At 35.0% G+C, this 19,514-nt stretch overlaps 1 protein-coding gene across 7 annotated transcripts in view; it reads right to left on the bottom strand.

The window, feature by feature from the left end:
• TOPAZ1 (testis and ovary specific TOPAZ 1) overlaps positions 1-19,514 on the bottom strand; it is a 94,254-nt gene that overhangs the window by 27,328 nt on the left and 47,412 nt on the right. For 6 of the 7 annotated variants that reach the window (XM_086720271.1, XM_086720270.1, XM_086720273.1 and 3 more), the window contains 3 exons: positions 17,540-17,691; positions 17,240-17,332; positions 16,038-16,153 (listed from right to left, as the gene is read on the bottom strand). In XM_086720271.1, coding sequence (XP_086576397.1) covers positions 16,038-16,153; positions 17,240-17,332; positions 17,540-17,691 — 361 coding nt within the window. Of the gene's footprint in view, positions 1-3,614; positions 5,639-16,037; positions 16,154-17,239; positions 17,333-17,539; positions 17,692-19,514 lie in introns of those variants that run through there. The other variant, XM_086720276.1, reaches the window with a different exon arrangement.

Genomic DNA, 19,514 nt, shown 5'->3' on the forward strand with positions numbered 1-19,514 from the left:
TAGTCCCAATGCTCTATAAATTAACTTATAATGCTCTATAAGCATTAAAATGGAATTCCTTGGGGCGCCTGGGTGGCTCAGTCGGTTGAGCATCCGGCTTCGGCTCAGGTCATGATCTCATGGTTCGTGAGTTCGAGCCCCGCATCCGGCTCTGTGCTGACAGCTCAGGGCCTGGAGCCTGCTTCGGATTCTATGTCTCCCTCTCTCTCTGCTCCTCCTGTGCTCACACTCTGTCTCTCTCTCAAAAATAAATAAAGATTAAAAAAAAAATTTTTAATGGAATTCCTAATTCCTTTCATGAATCAAGTATAAATAACATTGATACTTAAACTAGATAAAGGCGGAAGAAAGAAAAGTACAGGACAATATCACTTATAACGGTGATGAAAAAAGCTAGATAAAATATTAACAAGCAAATCAGTTTTACAAAATTGAATAGAGTTACGCAGATGATGGTTGTGATGGCTGCACAAAAATGTGAATGTATTTAACACTGCTGAAATGTACACTTAAAAATGGTTAAGATGGTAAATATTATGTGTATTTTACCACAAAATTAAAAATATTGACAAACAGAATCCAAGACCATCTTAAGAAAATGATACACCATGACAGAGTGGTATTTATTTTGCAAATGTAAGGCAACTTCAGTATTAGAAAATCCATCAATATCATATACCATATTAATAAATCTAAGGGAAAAAAATCATGATTATTTCCATAGATATTAAAAAAGACTGATAAAATTCAACATCAATTCACTTATGAATATAGGGACTGAGAGACACTTTCTTAGAGTGATTAAATACATATATCTTAGTCCTAAAGCTACTATTGTATTTAATGAGAAAATTCTAGAGATATTTCCACTATGATCAGGAACAATGAAAAGATGTCCACCATATCCATTATTATTCATTATTATTCATTTAAAATTTTTTTTAATGTTTATTCATTTTTGAGAGACAGAGTGGTAGCAGGGGAGGGGAAAGAGAGAGAGGGAGACACAGAATCTGAAGCAGGCGCCAGGCTCTGAGATGTCAGAGCCCCGAAGCGGGGCTCGAACTCATGAACCATGAGATCATGACCTGAACTGAAGTCGGACACTTAACCGACTGAGCCACCCAGGTGGCCCTATCCATTATTATTCAATATGTACTAGAGGTAGGAGCCAAAGCAGTTAGGTAAGACAAACTACTTACAGGCAATAAAACACACATGCAAGAAGAGCAAGAGAGACATGGAAAAGAAAAACTTCACAGGGGATTATCCCCACAAAATGTTAAAACATATTACTAAAGCCTCTATAATTAAAATACTGTGGAACTGGTGCACAAATAAACAAATAGTCCAGTGGAATAGAATACAAAGTCCAGACACAGACCCAAACACATATGAGATTTAGTATTTGATAAAGGTAGCATTTCAAATCACTCAAATTAAATAAATGGTGCTGGGAAAACTGGGACAACCAATGGAAAAAAAAATTAGATCTGTATCTTACACCACACATAAGAATAAACTCCAAATAGATTAAGAACCTAACTATAGAAATGAAACCATATAAATAAGGAAACATGGGTGAATTTCTCTAAAACCTTGGTTTAGGTAAATTATGACTCAAAATTCAGATGCAATAAAAAATAACTATGACTCAAAAATGAGGCAATAAAAAAAAGATTGATAATGTAGGTTGAATAAAAATAAAAGTTTTTGCATGGTAAAAACCATAAACAAATTCAAAAGACAACTGACAAACTAGAAAAAAATATTAAGGAACAAAGAACCAGAATCCAATAGAAAAATGGACATGAGCAGACAATTCACAACAAAAAGTATAAAAACAGCCCTCAAATACATGAAAAGAAAAGTTTTAAACTCATTTATGGTAAAAGAAAAGCAAATCAGAACACTGAAATACCATTTGTTACCTGATAGACTAGAAAAGACACACTATGTTAGCAAAGCTGTGCTGAATAGTCTCTGAAGTTTCTGGATATATGGATATATGGATATATATGTGTGTGTGTACATATATGTATACACACACACACCACAGGTACACATATGCACATATACCAAAATACGTATATACACACACCACATATACAAACATATACACCGTGAATACAACATATCTATACAAACATAATGTATATATACATACCATGTATACAAATTGGTAGAGCCCTCTGGGCTGTATCTAATATATGTACTTACCCTTAAAAAACTTATACTGAAATAATTATAGACTCACAGAAATTTTCAAAATAGTACCTAGTCCTGGTACTCTTCATCCAGCTTCTTCCAATGATGATTTCTTACATAATTGTAGAACAACATAAAAACTAGGAAACTGACATTGTTACAATACTGTTAATTAGGCTACAGATATTATTTAGTTTTCACCACTTTTTACATGCATTCATCTGTGGGTGTGTAGTTCTATGTAGTTTTATCCCATACATAGATTCATGTTACCATCACCACAATACAGATATAGAACTGTTCCATCACCACAAAGGAACTTCCTCATGTTATCCATTTATACTCACCCCCCAACCCCTATCCCCATCCCCTGTCAACCATACTTGGTTCTCCAAATCTACAGCTTTGTCATTTTGAGAATGTTATATAAATGGAACCACGTAGCATGTGGCCTTTGAGATTGGCTTTTTTTTTTTTTTTTTAATTTTTTTTTTCAACGTTTTTTTATTTATTTTGGGACAGAGAGAGAGCATGAACGGGGTAGGGGCAGAGAGAGAGGGAGACACAGAATCAGAAACAGGCTCCAGGCTCCGAGCCATCAGCCCAGAGCCTGACGCGGGGCTCGAACTCACGGACCGCGAGATCGTGACCTGGCTGAAGTCGGACGCTTAACCGACTGCGCCACCCAGGCGCCCCTGAGATTGGCTTTTTAAATTCAGTATGATATCTTTGAGAACAATTTGTTTCATGTTTCAATAGTTTGTTGATTTCTATTGCTAAGTAGTATTCCTTGATATGGATGTACCACAACTGAACTGTTCATTCACTTGTTGAAGAACATCTGTTTTCCCCCTAGGTTTTGGCTATTACAATTAAAGCTGCTATGAATGTTTGTACACAAATTTTTGAGTACAAGTTTTCATTTCATTACAATAAATGCCCAATAGTTCAATGCTATACTTGATTTTTATATGTTCAGTTTTTAAGGAAACTGCTCAACTATTTTCCATAATGGCTATATAATTTTACATTCCCACCAAAACATATAAGAGACACTTTTCCTAAACCCTTGCTAGCTAGCATTGTTATTGACACTTTTCCCCCAGTTAAACCAAGGCATGTTGACAAATAAAAATTGTATATAAGATATACAACATGTTTTACTAAATGTATATACATTGTGAAATAATTGTCACCATTGAGATAGTTAATGTATCTATCACCTCATCTAGTGTGTGTGTATGTGGAGGGGGGGGGTGAGAACACGAGATCTACTCTCAGCAAATTCCAAGTACACGTTATGATTAACCATAGTCATTATGTTGTAAAACAGGTCTCCAGAACTTACTAATTTTACAGCTACAAGTTTGTACCCTTTGACCAACATCTCATCTGCTCCCAGACTTCTTCAGATTCCACATACAAGTGAGATCATGCAGATCTGTCTTTCTGTGACTGCCTTATTTCACTTAGCATAATGTACTCCATGTTAATCCGTGTTGTCACAGATGGTAGGATATCCTTCTTTTTAAAGGCTGAATAATACATATTCTGTATATATACACCATACCCTACTTTGTTCTTTTTGCTCAAGATTGCTTTAGCCATTCAGGGTATGTTGTAGCTCCGTATGAAGTTTAAAATTGTTTTTTCTATTTCTGTAAAAAAAAATGTTATTAGAATTTTGATCTGAATTGAATTGAACCTATAGTTAGTTTTGGGTAGCATGGACATTTTCACAGTATTAATTCTTCCGATCCATGAACACAGAATATCTTTTTATTTTTTTGTTTTGATTACTTTTATCAGTTCCATGGTTTTCAATGTATAAATCTTTCACCTCCTCAGTAAATTTATTTGTTAAGAGGTTATTGTGAAGGGGATTGTTTTCTTGATTTTTCTGAATAGTTCACTATTAGTATATAGAGATGCAACTTTGTGTTTTAATTTTTAAATTTTTATTTTAAGTTTTTATTTAAATTCCGGTTAGTTAACACACAGTATAATGTTAGTTTCAGGTGTATAATTTAGTGATACAACACTTCTGCACAACACTGGGTGCTTATCACAAATTCCCTCCTTAATCACCATACCTATTTAACCCATCCCCCTGCCTACCTCCCCTCTGGTAGCCATTAGTTTGTTCTCTATACGAAGTGTCTGTTTCTTGGTTTGCCACTCTCTTCTTTTCCCTACAGTCATTTGTTTTGTTTCTTAAATTCCACATATGAGTGAAATCATATGGTATTTGTCTTTCTCTGACTTATTTCACTTAGGATTATACTTTCTAGTTCCATCCACATTGTTGCAATGGTGAGATTTCATTCTTTTTTATGGCTGAATAATATTCCATTGCATGCATACACACACACACACACACGCACACACACACACCCATGCAGTAAAATCTTGGTTTGCGAGCATAATTTGTTCCAGAAACATGCTTGTAATGCAAAGCACTTGTATATGAAAGTCAATTTCCCCACAAGAAATAATGGAAGCTCAGATTCATTCCACAACCCAAAAATATTCATATAAAAATGATTACAATACTGTACTATAATATAAAATTAAAAAGAAAATACAAAATATAAAGAAAAATAAACAAATTAATCTGTACTTCCCTTTGTAAACCTTTGTGGCTGGTGTGAGGGAGACAAGAGAGAGGAGGGTTATTGTATAGAATGACTTTCTAACGGAATTGCTGCCATCTATTGGTTCTGTGGAATCTTTTTCTTTTCATGCAACTTTAACAAGGAACCTTTCCAAGCACACTTGCTTTCGCCTCCTTTTGAGGATTCTGCGGAAATGTGACATTGCATTGTCGTTAAACAGATTCATCGCTTGCACTGCTAAAGCCTTCATCAGGTGGTGCTTTTCTCCAAAATCTTGCACTGTTTCTCACATTTTACCCATTTCCCTAATCTCATCTGAAATGAGGGATACCTTTATCTCCTCCTCCTCTGCAAACGAGATACAGACATAGACTTCTTATAAAATCTTGCAATTTTGGCCATCTGCATACCTCATCTGTACTTCTCCTTTTTTACTTCCATTGTAATTATCTTCTTACTGCCTTTCTTTTCAACCTTTTTCTGCATGGGGGCCATTGTATATGCTCACACATGCTGACTACAGTACAGTATTAATAAACTCTTGTCATATACTGTATTTAATGTAACAGGCAGTAAGACAGCAGAGGAAAGGGTCTATATCTGCAGGCAGCCTGACCCAGAATGAAGCAAAGCATTCCTAAGCATACTCTTGTATGCAAAAGCAAATGACTGTCCATAGGTGCTTTGAAGTGACAAAAAACACACTAGTAGTACCAGCTGTGGGCACCTTCCACCGTTCTGAAAAATCACTGATTTCTGCCAAACACTGTGGCCTGAGACCGAGCATCCGAGTATGAGAGATGATCACACACAATCTGCAGCGAGACAGAGAACCAATGGCTAAGTTGTGATCATGTGACATTCAGCATTGCATACTACTCATATTGCAAGACATCACTCATTTATCAAGTTAAAATTTGTTAGAAATGTTTGCTCATCTTGTGGAACACTCACAGAACAAGTTCCTCACAAGCCAAGGTTTTACACACACCACAACTTCTTTATCCACTCATCAGTTGATGGACATTTGAGCTGCTTCCATAACTTGGCAATCGTAGATAATGCTGCTATAAACATCAGGGTGCATGTATCCCTTTGAATTAGTATTTTTATATTCTTTTGGTAAATATTAGTGGTGCAACTGCTGGATCGTAGGGTAGTTCTATTTTTAACTTTTCGAGGAAACTTCATACTGTTTTCCAGAGTGGATGCACCAGTTTGCATTCCTACCAACAGTGCAAGAGGGTTCCCCTTTCCTGACATTCTTGCCAACACCTGTTGTTTTTGGGTTATTGATTTTAGTCATTCTGACAGGTGTGAGAATTGGTAGTTTTGCTTTGCATTTCCTGGATGGTAAGTGATAATGAACATATTTTAATATGTGAATATGTTTAAACACACAAAACGTGTGTTTTGTTTTTTTGTGTGTGTTGATTTCAGCCATTCTGACGGGTGTGAGGTGACATCTCATTGCAGTTTTGCTTTGCATTTCCTAGATGGTGACGATGAACATATTTTCATGTGTCTGTTGGCCATCTATATGTCTTCTTTGGAAAAATGTCTAATTATGTCTTTTGCCCATTTGTTAACTGGATTATTCATTTTTTGGATATTCAGTTTTATAAGTTCTTCATTTATTTTAGATACTAACCCTTTATCAGATATGCCATTTGCAAATATCCTCTCCCATTCTGTAGGATGCCTTTTAGTTTTGTTGATTGTTTCCCTTGCTTTGTAGAAGTTTATTTTGATGAATTCCCAATAGTTTATTTTTGCTTTTGTTTCCCTTGCCTCAGGAGATGTATCTAGTAAGAAGTTGCTATGGCCAAGGTCAAAGAGGTTACTAGGATTTTAATGTCTCACATTTAGGTCTTTGATCCATTTGAATTTATTTTTGTGTATGGTGTAAGAAAGAGGTCCAGTTTCATTCTTTTGCATGTTGCTGTCTAGTTTTCCCAATACTATTTGTAAAAGAGACTGTTTTTTCCCAATTGGATTGTTGAAAACTGACCACATAGTTGTGGGTTCATTTCTGACTTTTGTATTCTGCTCCATGTGTTTATTTTTGTGCCAGTACCATACTGTTTTGATCACTACAGCTTTGTACTATAACTTGAAGTCCAGAATTGTGATGCCTCCAGCTTTGCTTTGTTTTTTCCAGGTTGCTTTGACTGCTTGGGATATTTTGTGGTTCCATACAAATTTTAGGATTGTTTGTTCTAGCTGTGAGAAGATACCATCAAAATAACATCTTTCCATTTCTTGTGCCCTCCTCAATTTCTTTCATTAGTGTTCTATAGTTTTCGGAGTACAGAAATTTCACCTCTTTGGTTAGGTTTATTTCTAGGTATCTTATGGTTTTTGGTGCAGTTGTAAATGGGATCCATCCCTTTATTTCTTTTTCTGCTGCTTTATTGTCAGTATATAGAAATGCAATGGATTTCTGTACAACGAATTCATATTCTAAGACTGCTGAATTCATGTATTAGTTCTAGCAATTTTTTGGGTAGAGTCTTTTGGGTTTTCTGTATAGAGTATCATGTCATCTGCATATAATAGTGGAAGTTTTACCTCTTCCTTGCCAATTTGCTGTCTAATTGCTGTGGCTAGGACTTCCAATACTATGTTAAATAAGAGTGGTCAGAATGGACATTCCTGTCTTGTTCCTGACTGCAAAAGGAAAACTCTCAGTTTTCCCCCATTGAGGATGATATTAGTTGTGGGTTTTTCATATATGGCCCTTATTATGGTGAGGTATGTTCCCTCTAACCCTATTTTGTTGAGGGTTTTTATCATGAATGGATGCTGCATTTTGTCAAATGCTTTTTCAATACGCAACTGATTTTTGTATGTGGATATGACATCCTGCAACTTTACTTAATTAGTTCTAACGATTTTGGGTGGCATCTTTAAGGTTTTCTGTATGTAGGATCATGTAATCTGCAAACAGAGACAATTCTAATTCTTTCTTTCTAATTTGAATGTCTTTTATTTTTCTTTAAAAAATTTTTAAAAATTTTATTTTTTAAAATTTACATCCAAATTAGTTAGCATATGATTGTTAGCAACAATGATCTCAGTAGTAGATTCCTTAGTGCCCCTCCCCCATTTAGCCCATCCCCCCTCCCACAACCCCTCTAGTAACCCTCAGTTTGTTCTCCATATTTATGAGTCTCTTCTGTTTTGTCCCCCTCCCTGTTTTTATATTATTTTTGTTTCCCTTCCCTTATGTTTGTCTTTCTCTGACTAAAATCACTTAGCATAATACCCTCCAGTTCCATCCACGTAGTTGCAAATGGCAAGATTTCATTCTTTTTGATTGCCGAGTAACACTCCATTGTATGTATATACCACATCTTCTTTATCCACTCATCCATCGATGGACATTTGGGTTCTTTCCATACTTTGACTATTGTTGATAGTGCTGCTATAAACATGGGGGTGCATGTGTCCCTTCGAAACAGCACACCTATATCCCGTGGATAAATGCCTAGTAGTGCAATTGCTGGGTCATAGGGAGTTCTATGTTTAGTTTTTTGAGGAACCTCCATACTGTTTTCCAGAGTGGCTGCACCAGCTTGCATTGCCACCTACAATGCAAAAGAGATCCTCTTTCTCCGCATCCTCGCCAACATCTGTTGTTGCCTGAGTTGTTAACGTTAGCCATTCTGACAGGTGTGAGGTGGTATCTCATTGTGGTTTTGATTTGTATTTCCCTGATGATGAGTGATGTTGAGCATTTTTTCACATGTCGCTTGGGCATCTGGATGTCTTCTTTGGAGAAGTGTCTGTTCAAGTCTTTTGCCCATTTCTTCACTGGATTTTTTTTGGGGGGGGGGTGTTGAGTTTGATTAAATTCTTTATAGATTTTGGATACTAGCCCTTTATCTGATATGTCATTTGGAAATATCTTCTCCCATTCTGTCAGTTGCCTTTTAGTTTTGGTGACTGTTTCCTTCACTGTGCAGAAGCTTTTTATTTTGATGAGATCCCATCAAAAAATTTTTTTAATGTTTATTTACTTTTGAGAGAGAGAGAGTGTGAGTGGGGGAGGGGCAGAGAGAGAGAGGAAGGCACAGATTCTGAAGCAGGTTCCAGGCTCTGAGCTGTCAGAACAGAGCCTGACATGGGGCTTGAACTTGTGAACCATGAGATCACGACCTGAGCTCAAGTCGGACACTTAACTAACTGAGCCACCCAGGCACCCCTGATTTCTTTTTCTTGCCTAATTACTCCACCTAGGACTTCGACACTGTGCTGAACATAAGTGGTTACAGTAGACATCTTTTCTTTGTTCCTGATCTTAGAGAAAAATCTTTCAGCTTTTTACTGTGAAGTATGTTAGCTGCGGCCTTGTCATATATGGCCATTGTTATACTGAGGTACCATTTTCCCTATACATAATTTGTTGAGAGTTTTTATCACAAAAGGATGTTAAATTTGGTCAAATGCTTTATCTGCATCTACTGAGAGAATCATTTGATATCCACCCTTCATTCTATTAATGGGACATATCATATTTATTGATTTACACATGTTGAACCATTACTGCATCCCAGGGACAAATCCCACTTTATCTTGGTGTATGATGCGCAGTTGAATTTGGTTTGGTAATATTTTGTTGAGGATTTTGTATCTATGTTCATCAAGAAAAAGGTCTTGTGATTTTCAGTTTTTGTGGTACCTTTGTCTGACTTTGGTATCAGGGTAATACTGGACTTGTACATGAGTTTGGAAGTGTTCCCTCATCTTCAATTTCTTGGAAGAGTTTGAGCAGGATTGGTATTAACTCTTCCTTAACTGGTAAAATTCATCAGTGAAGCCATCTAGTCCTAGGTTTTTCTTTATGGAAAGATTTTTAATCTCCTTACTCAAAACTGCCTGTTCAATTTTTCTATTTCTTCATGTTTCAGACTTGGCAAGTTGTAGGTTTCTAGGAATTTATCCAATTCTTCTAGATTGTCCAATCAGTTGGTGTGTAACTGTTCTTAGTCTTTTAATAGCCTTTGTATTTCTGTGCTGCCAGTTATGTCTCCTCTTTCATTTCTGATTTATTTGCTCCATCTCTCCTTTTTTCTTAGTGTAGCTAAAGGTTTGTCAATTTTATCTTTTTGAAAACAAACCCTTGGTTTTGTTTTTCTATTGCTTTTCTAGTTTCTACTTATTTCTGCTCTGATCTTTATTTCCTTCCATTAACCCTGACCTTAGTTTGTTCTTCTTTTTCTACTTCCTTGAGGTACATATTCAGTTAGGTTTCAGATCCTTCTTTTTTCTTAGTGTAGGCATTTATCACTATAAAGGTCTCTGTTAGAACTGCTTTTGCTGTATCCCATAGATTTTGGTATGTTGCATTTCCATTCTCATTTGCTTAAGGTTTTTTTTACTTCCCTTTTGATTTATTCCTTGATTAACTGGTTGTTTAGGAGTATCTGTTTAATTTCCACATATCTGTGGGTTTTCCAGTTTTCTTCCTGTTATTGACTTCTAGTTTCATATCATTGTAATCAGGAAAGATACTTGACTCAATCCTCTTAAATTTTACTTGTTTTGTGAACTAACATATGATCTATCCTGAGAATGGTCTGAATGTGCTTCAGAAGAATGTTCTGCTCCTGTTGGATGGAATTGTTTTGTATATATCTGTTAGGTCCATTTAGTCTAAAGTGTAGTTCACGTCACATGTTTCTTTACTGATTTTCTGCTGGATGATATACCCATTGTTGAAATAAGTACTGACATCCTCTACTTTTATTATACTGGTGTCTATTTCTCCCATTAGATCTGTTAATATTTCCTTTAGATATTAGGCTGCTCTGATGTTGGGTATATATATATTTACAATTGTTATATTCCCTATCTATCTTTTTATTTTGGGAGAGAGAGAGAGAGAGCGCACAAGCCAGGGAGAGGGGCAGAGGGAGAGAGAAAGAATGTTAAGTAGGCTCCACACTCAGTGCTGAGCCTGATTCGGGGCTTAATCCCATGATCCCAGGATCATGACCTGAGCCAAAATCAAGAGTCGGACACTCAACTGACTGAGCCACCCAGGTGCCTTATACAATTGTTATACCCTTTGATGAACTGACTCCTTTCCTTATATAATGACTTTGTCTCTTCCTACTTAAAAGTCTAGTATTTCTCAGAAAAAGTATATCCTGCCCTCTTGGTTTCCATGTGCATGGAACAGCTTTTTTTTCATCCCTTCACTTTCAGCGTATATGTATCTTTACAGCTGAAGTAAGTCTCTAGAAGGTGGCATATAGCTGGATCTTGTTTTTAATCCATTTAGACACTGCCTTTCATTTGGAGAATTTAATCCAGTCACATTTCAAGTAATAATTGATAGGCAAGACTCACTACTGGCATTTTGTTAAATTGTTTTCTGGCTATTTTGTAGTTCCTTTGTTCCTTCCTTACTATCTTCTTTGGTAATTTGGTATTATAGAGTCTCCAACTAAAATTACAGATTTGTCTATTTTATCCATTCAGCTCTATCAGTTTTGTTTCACATATTTTGAAGCTCTGTTGTCTGCTGCATACACATTTCAGATTGCTAAGCATTCTTGGTGTACTGACGATTTTGTTATTACGCAGTGTTCTTCTTTGTCTCTGGTAATTTTCTTTGCTCTGAAGTGTATCTTACCCGTAATCAATACAGCCATTCACATTCTTTCTTTAAAATTACCATTTGTATGGTATATCGTTTTCCATGCTTTAACTTTCAACCTACCTATATCTTCATATTGGAAGTGAATTTCTTATAGATAGTATATAGTTGGATCGTGCTTTTATATCTACTCTGCCAACTGCTGTCATTTAATTGTTATAATTAGAATATTTACATTTAGGGGCAGCTGGGTGGTTCAGTCGGCTGAGCATCTGACTCTTGATTTCAGCTCAGGTCCTGATCCCAGGGTTGTGGGATCAAGCCTGACACTGGGCTCGGTGCTGAGCGAGGAGCCTGCTTGAGATTCTCTCACTCTCTCCCACGTGCCCCTTCTTTCATTCTCTCCCACGCTCCCCTTCCCTGCTCATGTGTGCACATGCACAAATACATGCACATGTTTTCTCTCTCTCTCAAAAAAAAGAACATTTACATTTAAAGTGAGTATTGATAAGCTAAAAAGCTTAAGTCTGCCATTTTATTATATGTTCTGTTTCCCTTTATCTTCTTTTGGGGTTACTTGGATATTCTTAGAATTTCATTTTGGTTATCCATACCTTTTTGAGTACTTTGTACAGTAGTGCACTTATCTTTTGACCAAGCAATCCCAATTCTAGAAATATACCATAAAAATATACCTCCAACAATACAAAAATACATATATTCAGGGTTATTCACTGCAGCATTGTATGAATATCCACACAATGAAGTATGGTGCAGTTCTAAAAAAGGATGACAAATTTCCCTATACTAATTTAAACTGATTTCCAGGATATACTGTTTTAGTGAAAAAAGCAAAGTTGAAGAGAGCATTTATTGTATGATACAATTTATGTAAGAAAGAATTAAACATAACAAAATTATATATATATATATATATATATATATATATATATATATATATATATATATATATATATCTACACATTATAAGAAGGACAAACCAGAAACTAAAATACTGGCTACCTTGAGTAGGTGGAAAACAGGTAAAAAGAAGGAATGGAAATAGGGCATTAGGGGTAAGGAGAACCAACACTTTTCATTGCATACATTTTAGTACAGCTTTGACTCTTAGAACAAACAGTAATGTTTCATATACCTCCTTAAATAATTAAAACCAGGATTTGGAAGAACTCAAAATATAAAACAAACAGTAATGAATAACCTCAATGTTCTACAAATGAATAACCACACTGAAAGGAGTGAGGAAAAAAACTAACCTAAGTAACTGAGGAAATAATTTTTTTGGCTGAATACTATAAGACTAAAGAAAAAAAATAACTTTATACTAATACCATACTCTAAATAAATTTTTTTTTCACAGGGGTATGGGTTAGCAGTTCTGACACCACTTTATGTGGATAGGATGGATAAATGACTAAACATATTATTCATAATGAAAGTCAGGTTTCTCACTGTCAGAAAGAATTTATAAATAAGAAAAAGGGAAGGCTAAAATAAACCTGTGGTGTTGGATTAGAATCAAGCTGTCAGTATGAACTCATGTTTTTTAAATATACATACAAAGAGAAAAATATGTTTTTTGTGTATATATGTATATGTCTATATATATATAGGCACACATATATTTCCTATGTGTATTTTTATTTACATATTTTGTATACACATTTACATGCATATATTTCCTAGCCCTGTCCACTCAGAAGGCCTGGCTGCAGTTATGCTCCTGTAGCAATGATCAGATCTTGGTCTTCGAATACCACTCTCCCATAAAAGGAACCAAAGCTCCTTGGAGAAGCTCCTTGGTTGTTGCCAATGTTGCAGGAGGAAAAACAGAAGATGACACTTAAAGCAACTTTATGGCTCCAAAAAATAAGAAAATGGTAGAAAAATGAACAGAATGTGATGGAAGGATACAGGAACTACCCTGAAGCACTTCCCAAAAGTCAAATCTGGAATAATTTGAGCAACAAAATAATAATAGTATTAGATCATATATAACCCCTAAAATAAAATAAATATACATGAGCTCATACTGATATAAATAAATGAAGAAATAAATGAAGAAGGGGCAACTCTCCTTTACTCAAAATTCCAATTAAAAAAATGTAGAAGAAATAGGGAAAATACAAAATCACCATGGGGCAAATACCACAGTAGTAACCTCCAGGAAAGATCCCCTGATGAATCCTAAAATTAATGTGTAAAGGTTTGAGGAGGAACCAGATAATGTATAATGTTAAAGTCTCTTCCCCCAAATATTAATTACAAAGGGGCAAAGAGTATCTTTACATGTAGAAACCTGGCAGTTAACACTGTTTTTACTAAGTTATCAAGGTTAACTTATCTAAAATGTATTGGCACCACGTACCTCCTATGAGGATGCATTGAGACGTGTAGTTAATTGGGTTTTACAGTAGTGATTTCCTGGTTTTGATAACTGCACCATTACTATGTAGGATGTTAACATGAAGGGAAGCTAGATGAAGGGTTCATGGGAAGTCTCTATACTAATTTTTGCAACATTTCTATAAGTCTAAAATTATTTCAAAATAAAAAAATTTACTCATTAAATGTATGTTAAATGTCCTAGATTATAGACACACCTACATTCTCACTGATATCCTGAAAGTAAATGTTAGAATTTTTTTCTAGCAGCCTTATCTACTGAAAGTGAAAACCTTCCAAATGAACTATAAACTACCTAATTAAAAACTATAATAAAATCAAAGTATGAGTGTCTATTGAAACTCATTTCCCTAGGCCAGAAAAGGGTAATTATTTCAACAGGTGTCAGGAAAATACAAATATACAATAATATTAATTTTTTTTCCTTCTGCATTGAGGCTGCATCCACATCCCCAACCATAAACTGTACCTTTTAACTACCAAGTTATTTTCCTAGTCTGTCCTTCATCAAATAGGTCACCAATGTTAATTCCTCTTAAAAATACTAGATAATTCTTTTGAAGTGGGAGCATACGAAGTAGTAAGAGTATTTAAGGATACAATTTTCAAAATTAGGGGTTGTAAAATAAACTACACAAATATTTGTGGGATTGTGTCAATTTGAAAATTTGAAAACTAAGGCTGGTTTGTTCTGGAGTCTTCCTATATCAAGAGATCCTTTTCCCAATCAGTGCCTGAAGGGTTGAGTTGTATAGCTGTTCTGGGCACCAGGGTACTACTGCTCCTTTTGAACATGGACGCGCACACTTCCCTTGTGCCAGATGCTACTCAATCTGGCAGAAGACTAACATCTGCTAGCCATTTCAGCTCTCTGTCATAGCTGCCACTGTCCAAAAAGCCAACTTGTTAGCATGTGGATCAGAAGAGGAATGACTTAATGTTCTGAAGAAAACATCGATGTACTCTAGTTATTATAAATGGATTTAATCCCAGAACTCTATGCTAGACATTCTTCTCACAAAAATTTATTTCCTAAGTAGTCCCAACACTTTATGTAGCCTGAAGAGTATTATAATTTTTATAGACAACATAAATTGCAATTATCATTAGTTAAAGAAATGAAACAACTCCCAGAACTTGAAGAAGTCAAATGTATCTTCAATGCTGGTGTTTCAAGGGACGTCCTATTACTTAGTAGAATCACTGCAATTCCCTATCTGTGTACCATGATATCCAGGGCACTATAGCAAATGCATAGGAGCCTCACAGGTTATTTAAAATTTTTAAGAACCTTCTGCCAGATATCATAAAATTACTACTATTAACTTGTTTGCATCTAACTACGTAATAAATGTGACTATTAATGTACTTCTTTTGGCCTACGGACACTATGAACCAAGGAAGTCAAAAGCTCTGTATTAGAAAATAATGAGAAAGGAGATGACAACAGCTGTGGAAGCTGTATGAAGGAACTTTCTAGGCATTCTCAAGGACTTTGGTGGTTAATACCATTTGTATTCTATCAACTATGATTTCATTCAAAAGTCACGGTTCTTTTAAACACAATATGTAATACTTTCTCTATGTATATAATGGTTTACTTAAAATTTCTGTAAAAGTCAAGGCTTTCCTTTTTCTCAATACAGGTATATTATGATACTGCTCATAATTATCATAGGTTTCCAAATAAAAAAGTCTTGGGAGTCCTATGAGCCACATAGAGAAACTGAACAAGTCAGAGACAGATGAAGAAGGGGATTAAAGTATTTTATTGTAGCTAACATGAAAAGAAGTGAAAGAAAATAAAGAATTAACGCAATTTATATACATAAAAGAGAGTGCAGTAAGTGTAATTAAGTTCTGAAACAAAGGATAAGAGATTCCTTTTACACTTGATGTGCAGGCATGGAGATGAATGAGGTACTGACAAAGATTTGGTGAGGCTGGTCAGAAGGGCTGTCTAGAGGCAGCCCGACTAATGACGATGTGACCAGGACAGAGCCAAGAGATGGGAGAAGGGCTTATGGTGGGTAACTACCCAGGTGTTTGAACAGTGGTAAGTAAGTGCTTTCCTTTCATCCTTTGTAAGTCCATAAGTATATATATTTAAATATATAAATATATAGAAAAATATATACATAAATATAAAATTTAACCTTAATTATAATGACTTTTCTCACCTGGATTTCATTTCCAGAACTGCAGTTATTTCTTGTTGGGAAGCCTGTAGTTGGTATAAGAGCTTGATGATATAGTTAAAGTGTTCTGGGTCAAACACCATCCCAACTTCAACAAACTGTAGAAGACAAAAAAAAAAAAAAAAAAAAAGAAAAGGAATCATTTTTATACAAATATGAAAAAGTTAAAAACCAGTATGTAACAATTAGGAGACTGGTGGACAAAATGAAATAAGCAGACAAGCAGAATTAAAATTCACTTAAAAAGTCTGAAGCATATTTTCTTCCAATATTTGAGAACCAAAATTAGACACCCTACTTTAAGAATTTAAAGTGAAAATGAAAATAATTCTTTCATTCAAAACTTGAATATTCTTTCTGTTTTTCAAATTATCTCAATGAATTTATCGTCCGTACATCTTGTTTTGTACTCATTTCATCTTTAGCATAGCACTGGTGTTTATACCTTATCCCAGATTGTAAACTTCCTGAGAAGTATCAAACCGAGCTTTTCTACAACTATTAGTGGTAATCAGTAATTTCTGGTTCAAAAAATTTCTAGGCAGGTAATTCTGTCAAGTTTTGTAAAGTGGAACTAGAGGCATTCACTGAAATATCCGTACATCTGCTAGAGTGGTTCCAATGCTGCTCCTTAAAGAAAATGCAGGCTTTCTTGCTGTTAGCCTATTCTGAAATGGATGGCCATGCAGTGCTAAATACCAGTAAGCATCCAAAAGTACAAATTTTAACATATTTTTAGGAAGCCATGAAAATTATTTTTCTTTTTGTTTAGTGTCAAATATAAAATTAATTCCTAACCTCCATGTTTTTCCCTATCTACTTCCTTTGTTTCGGTCATGATTTTCTATTTATATATTGACTTGCATATTTATTTTTGTTATAAATGACCTCAAATCTTTTTGATGAAGAGAGTTTTCTTTAATCATTTTTAAGGTATAAAGATGACTTCACAACTTAAAAAGAAGTCACCTGGAGTGCTTGGAATGATTTATTTAAGGGGAAGGCCTATCAGTCACTGGAGTCTGTTTATAAATCCTATTTCAAGAGAAAAAAGAACATTTCTGAAAAACAGAATTCTTTGGCATCAATAATGTGGATAAAAGGTGCTTTAACAGTGTTAGTGGAAAGAATTATTTTCTTGGTTAGTCACTATCAGAGAATAAAAGAGATAAAATAAAGCATACCTTACAAAATATATCAATTAAAGCAGGTACAGCATTCCTTAATTTCATAGTTGCCACATGCTCAAATATTTTTAGTAATATTTTCAGAGCAGGCTGGATAAAACAAAAAAAATTACACTCATTTTCATGTCTTCTTTCTGTACACCTTAAGTTTCTCAAATTCGTTTATGCTGTAAAACACAAGTGTTCTCTAGGAAGTATTCGACAACACAGAAATTTAACTGCTAAATTATACAAACAAGAAACATAACAAAGAAGTTCACATATGAGTTAGAAAGTATATATTTTTAGGTTACTTACCAGCATTTTAACCATTATGCTGAGGTTCACTACCTGAAATACTTCTTTCAATAAACAATGTTTGAGTAAACAATTTAGAAGGTCATTTAGCACTTGTAAATCAAAGTGTATACCTGGAGGAAACTTTCTGTAGTACTCCATAAACATGTTTACTAAAACAAACAAACAAAACATAAAAGTCATGTGCTGATTTTAAGATATTTATCTTTCCTAAATTAGGCAAATTTTCTATATTTAAAAATCAAGTAGTATAAATTTATTTTCTTGAAAGGTACATTTCCACATCAGAAATATTTAATGAAAGTAAATTAAAGCAGAAGTTAATACCCACACAACATTTGAAATCAACGAGGCATATTAGGCACTAGACCGGGAGCTAACTCAATGTGCTAACCACACGAAATATGTCGAAGTTACCTCATATATCATGGTCTCAATATGAACTCTGAGGGAAGCCATGCTCTCGGGGGGTCTTCAGGCCTGGCCTAGTCATGTATGAGAAACTGTGTAATTGGGGGTGGATGTAGACTATTCTGACACACACAAGAATGTCATTTTAACCCCACCAACATGTTAATCCTAAGGATAGTTTTTTTATTCCAGTTTATGATTATGAACATTCTACTAAAAAGTACAGATTAATTTCCTTTGACAAAGTAACTTCTTAATGTCAATTCCTTAATCTATTTTCTATACAACACTTAACCATTACAAATTTTCCCCATTAATTTTAGGGATCATTCATTCATTCTTTTTTCCCAATTTCAAAATTTCATAGGTCAAAATCTATACACCTTAGCTGAAACTGCCTTAATAAAAATTACTTTGGGCTTTACTTTTGTGTAATTATTTCTGCCCAAAATACTTATTACTATCTGGATCACTTGGTGATGCTTGGGAAAGTCAATAACTACTGATAAAGTTCAATAGCATAATAAGAAAAAATAATTGTTGAAGTTACAATAACCTTTAACAACCTTAATACAATATAATAACATTCAGGTTTTCTTTTTAAAAAAAATTTTTTTTCTTAATGTTTATTTTTGAGAGAGAGAGAGAGAGAGAGAGAGACAGACAGAGAGAGGGAGGGACGGGGAGGGGCAGAGAGAGAGGGAGACAGAATCTGAAGTAGCTCCAGGCTCTGAGCCATGAGCACAGAGACTGACGTGGGGCTCCAAACCCAGGAACCATGAGATCATGACCTAAGCCAAAATCAGATGTTTAACTGACTGAGCCACCCAGGTGCCCCAACATTCAGGTTTTCTTAAAGCGTCTTTATATACAATTGTTTTTCCTGGGCACATACAAATGAGTTCTTCCTGATATTCATTTTGCAGTATCTGCATAGTTGCCTTCTTAGCAGGTAACATGGGAAATTCAGAGTGCTTGCTATTAACATTTATTAATAAAACTGGAACTGCATGTTTAAAAAAAGAGGAGTGCCTGGGTGGCTCAGTTAAGCGTCCGATTTGTGATTTCTGCTCACGTTATGATTTCACAGTCTGTCGGATCAAGCTGTGTGTCAGGCTCTGAGGTATGGAGAGGCGATTGATAATTCTTGGCATTTTCTCTCTCTCCTCTGCTCTCTCTCCTCACCAACACCATCCCCATCCGCCCCACTGCCCTCGGGAACATGGGCACTCTCTCTCAAAATAAATAAACTAAAAAAAAAAGATAGTTGGAAAAAATTTGTTAATGTTTAAGTAGTCCACTAAATGACACGAAGCCCTCCTTCTTTTGTCATGAACTACTTTTAAATTTTAAAATATTAATATAACTTCTCTTTTTAAAATAATCTCTCCTGGTTAAACTGTTGGGTGACAAAAGTTTAAAAATTGTGATGGCTTTTGACACAACCTGCTACATTGCTTGCCCCCCCCAATTTTTCATTGTGATAAAATACACATAATATAAAATTTACCATCTTCATTATTTTTTAATGTTTATTTGAGACAGAGAGAAAGACTCAGAGTGT

Source organism: Puma concolor, chromosome C2 (assembly GCF_028749965.1).
Source record: "Puma concolor isolate L17-30 chromosome C2, mPumCon1.1.hap2, whole genome shotgun sequence".
Taxonomy (NCBI): domain Eukaryota; kingdom Metazoa; phylum Chordata; class Mammalia; order Carnivora; family Felidae; genus Puma; species Puma concolor.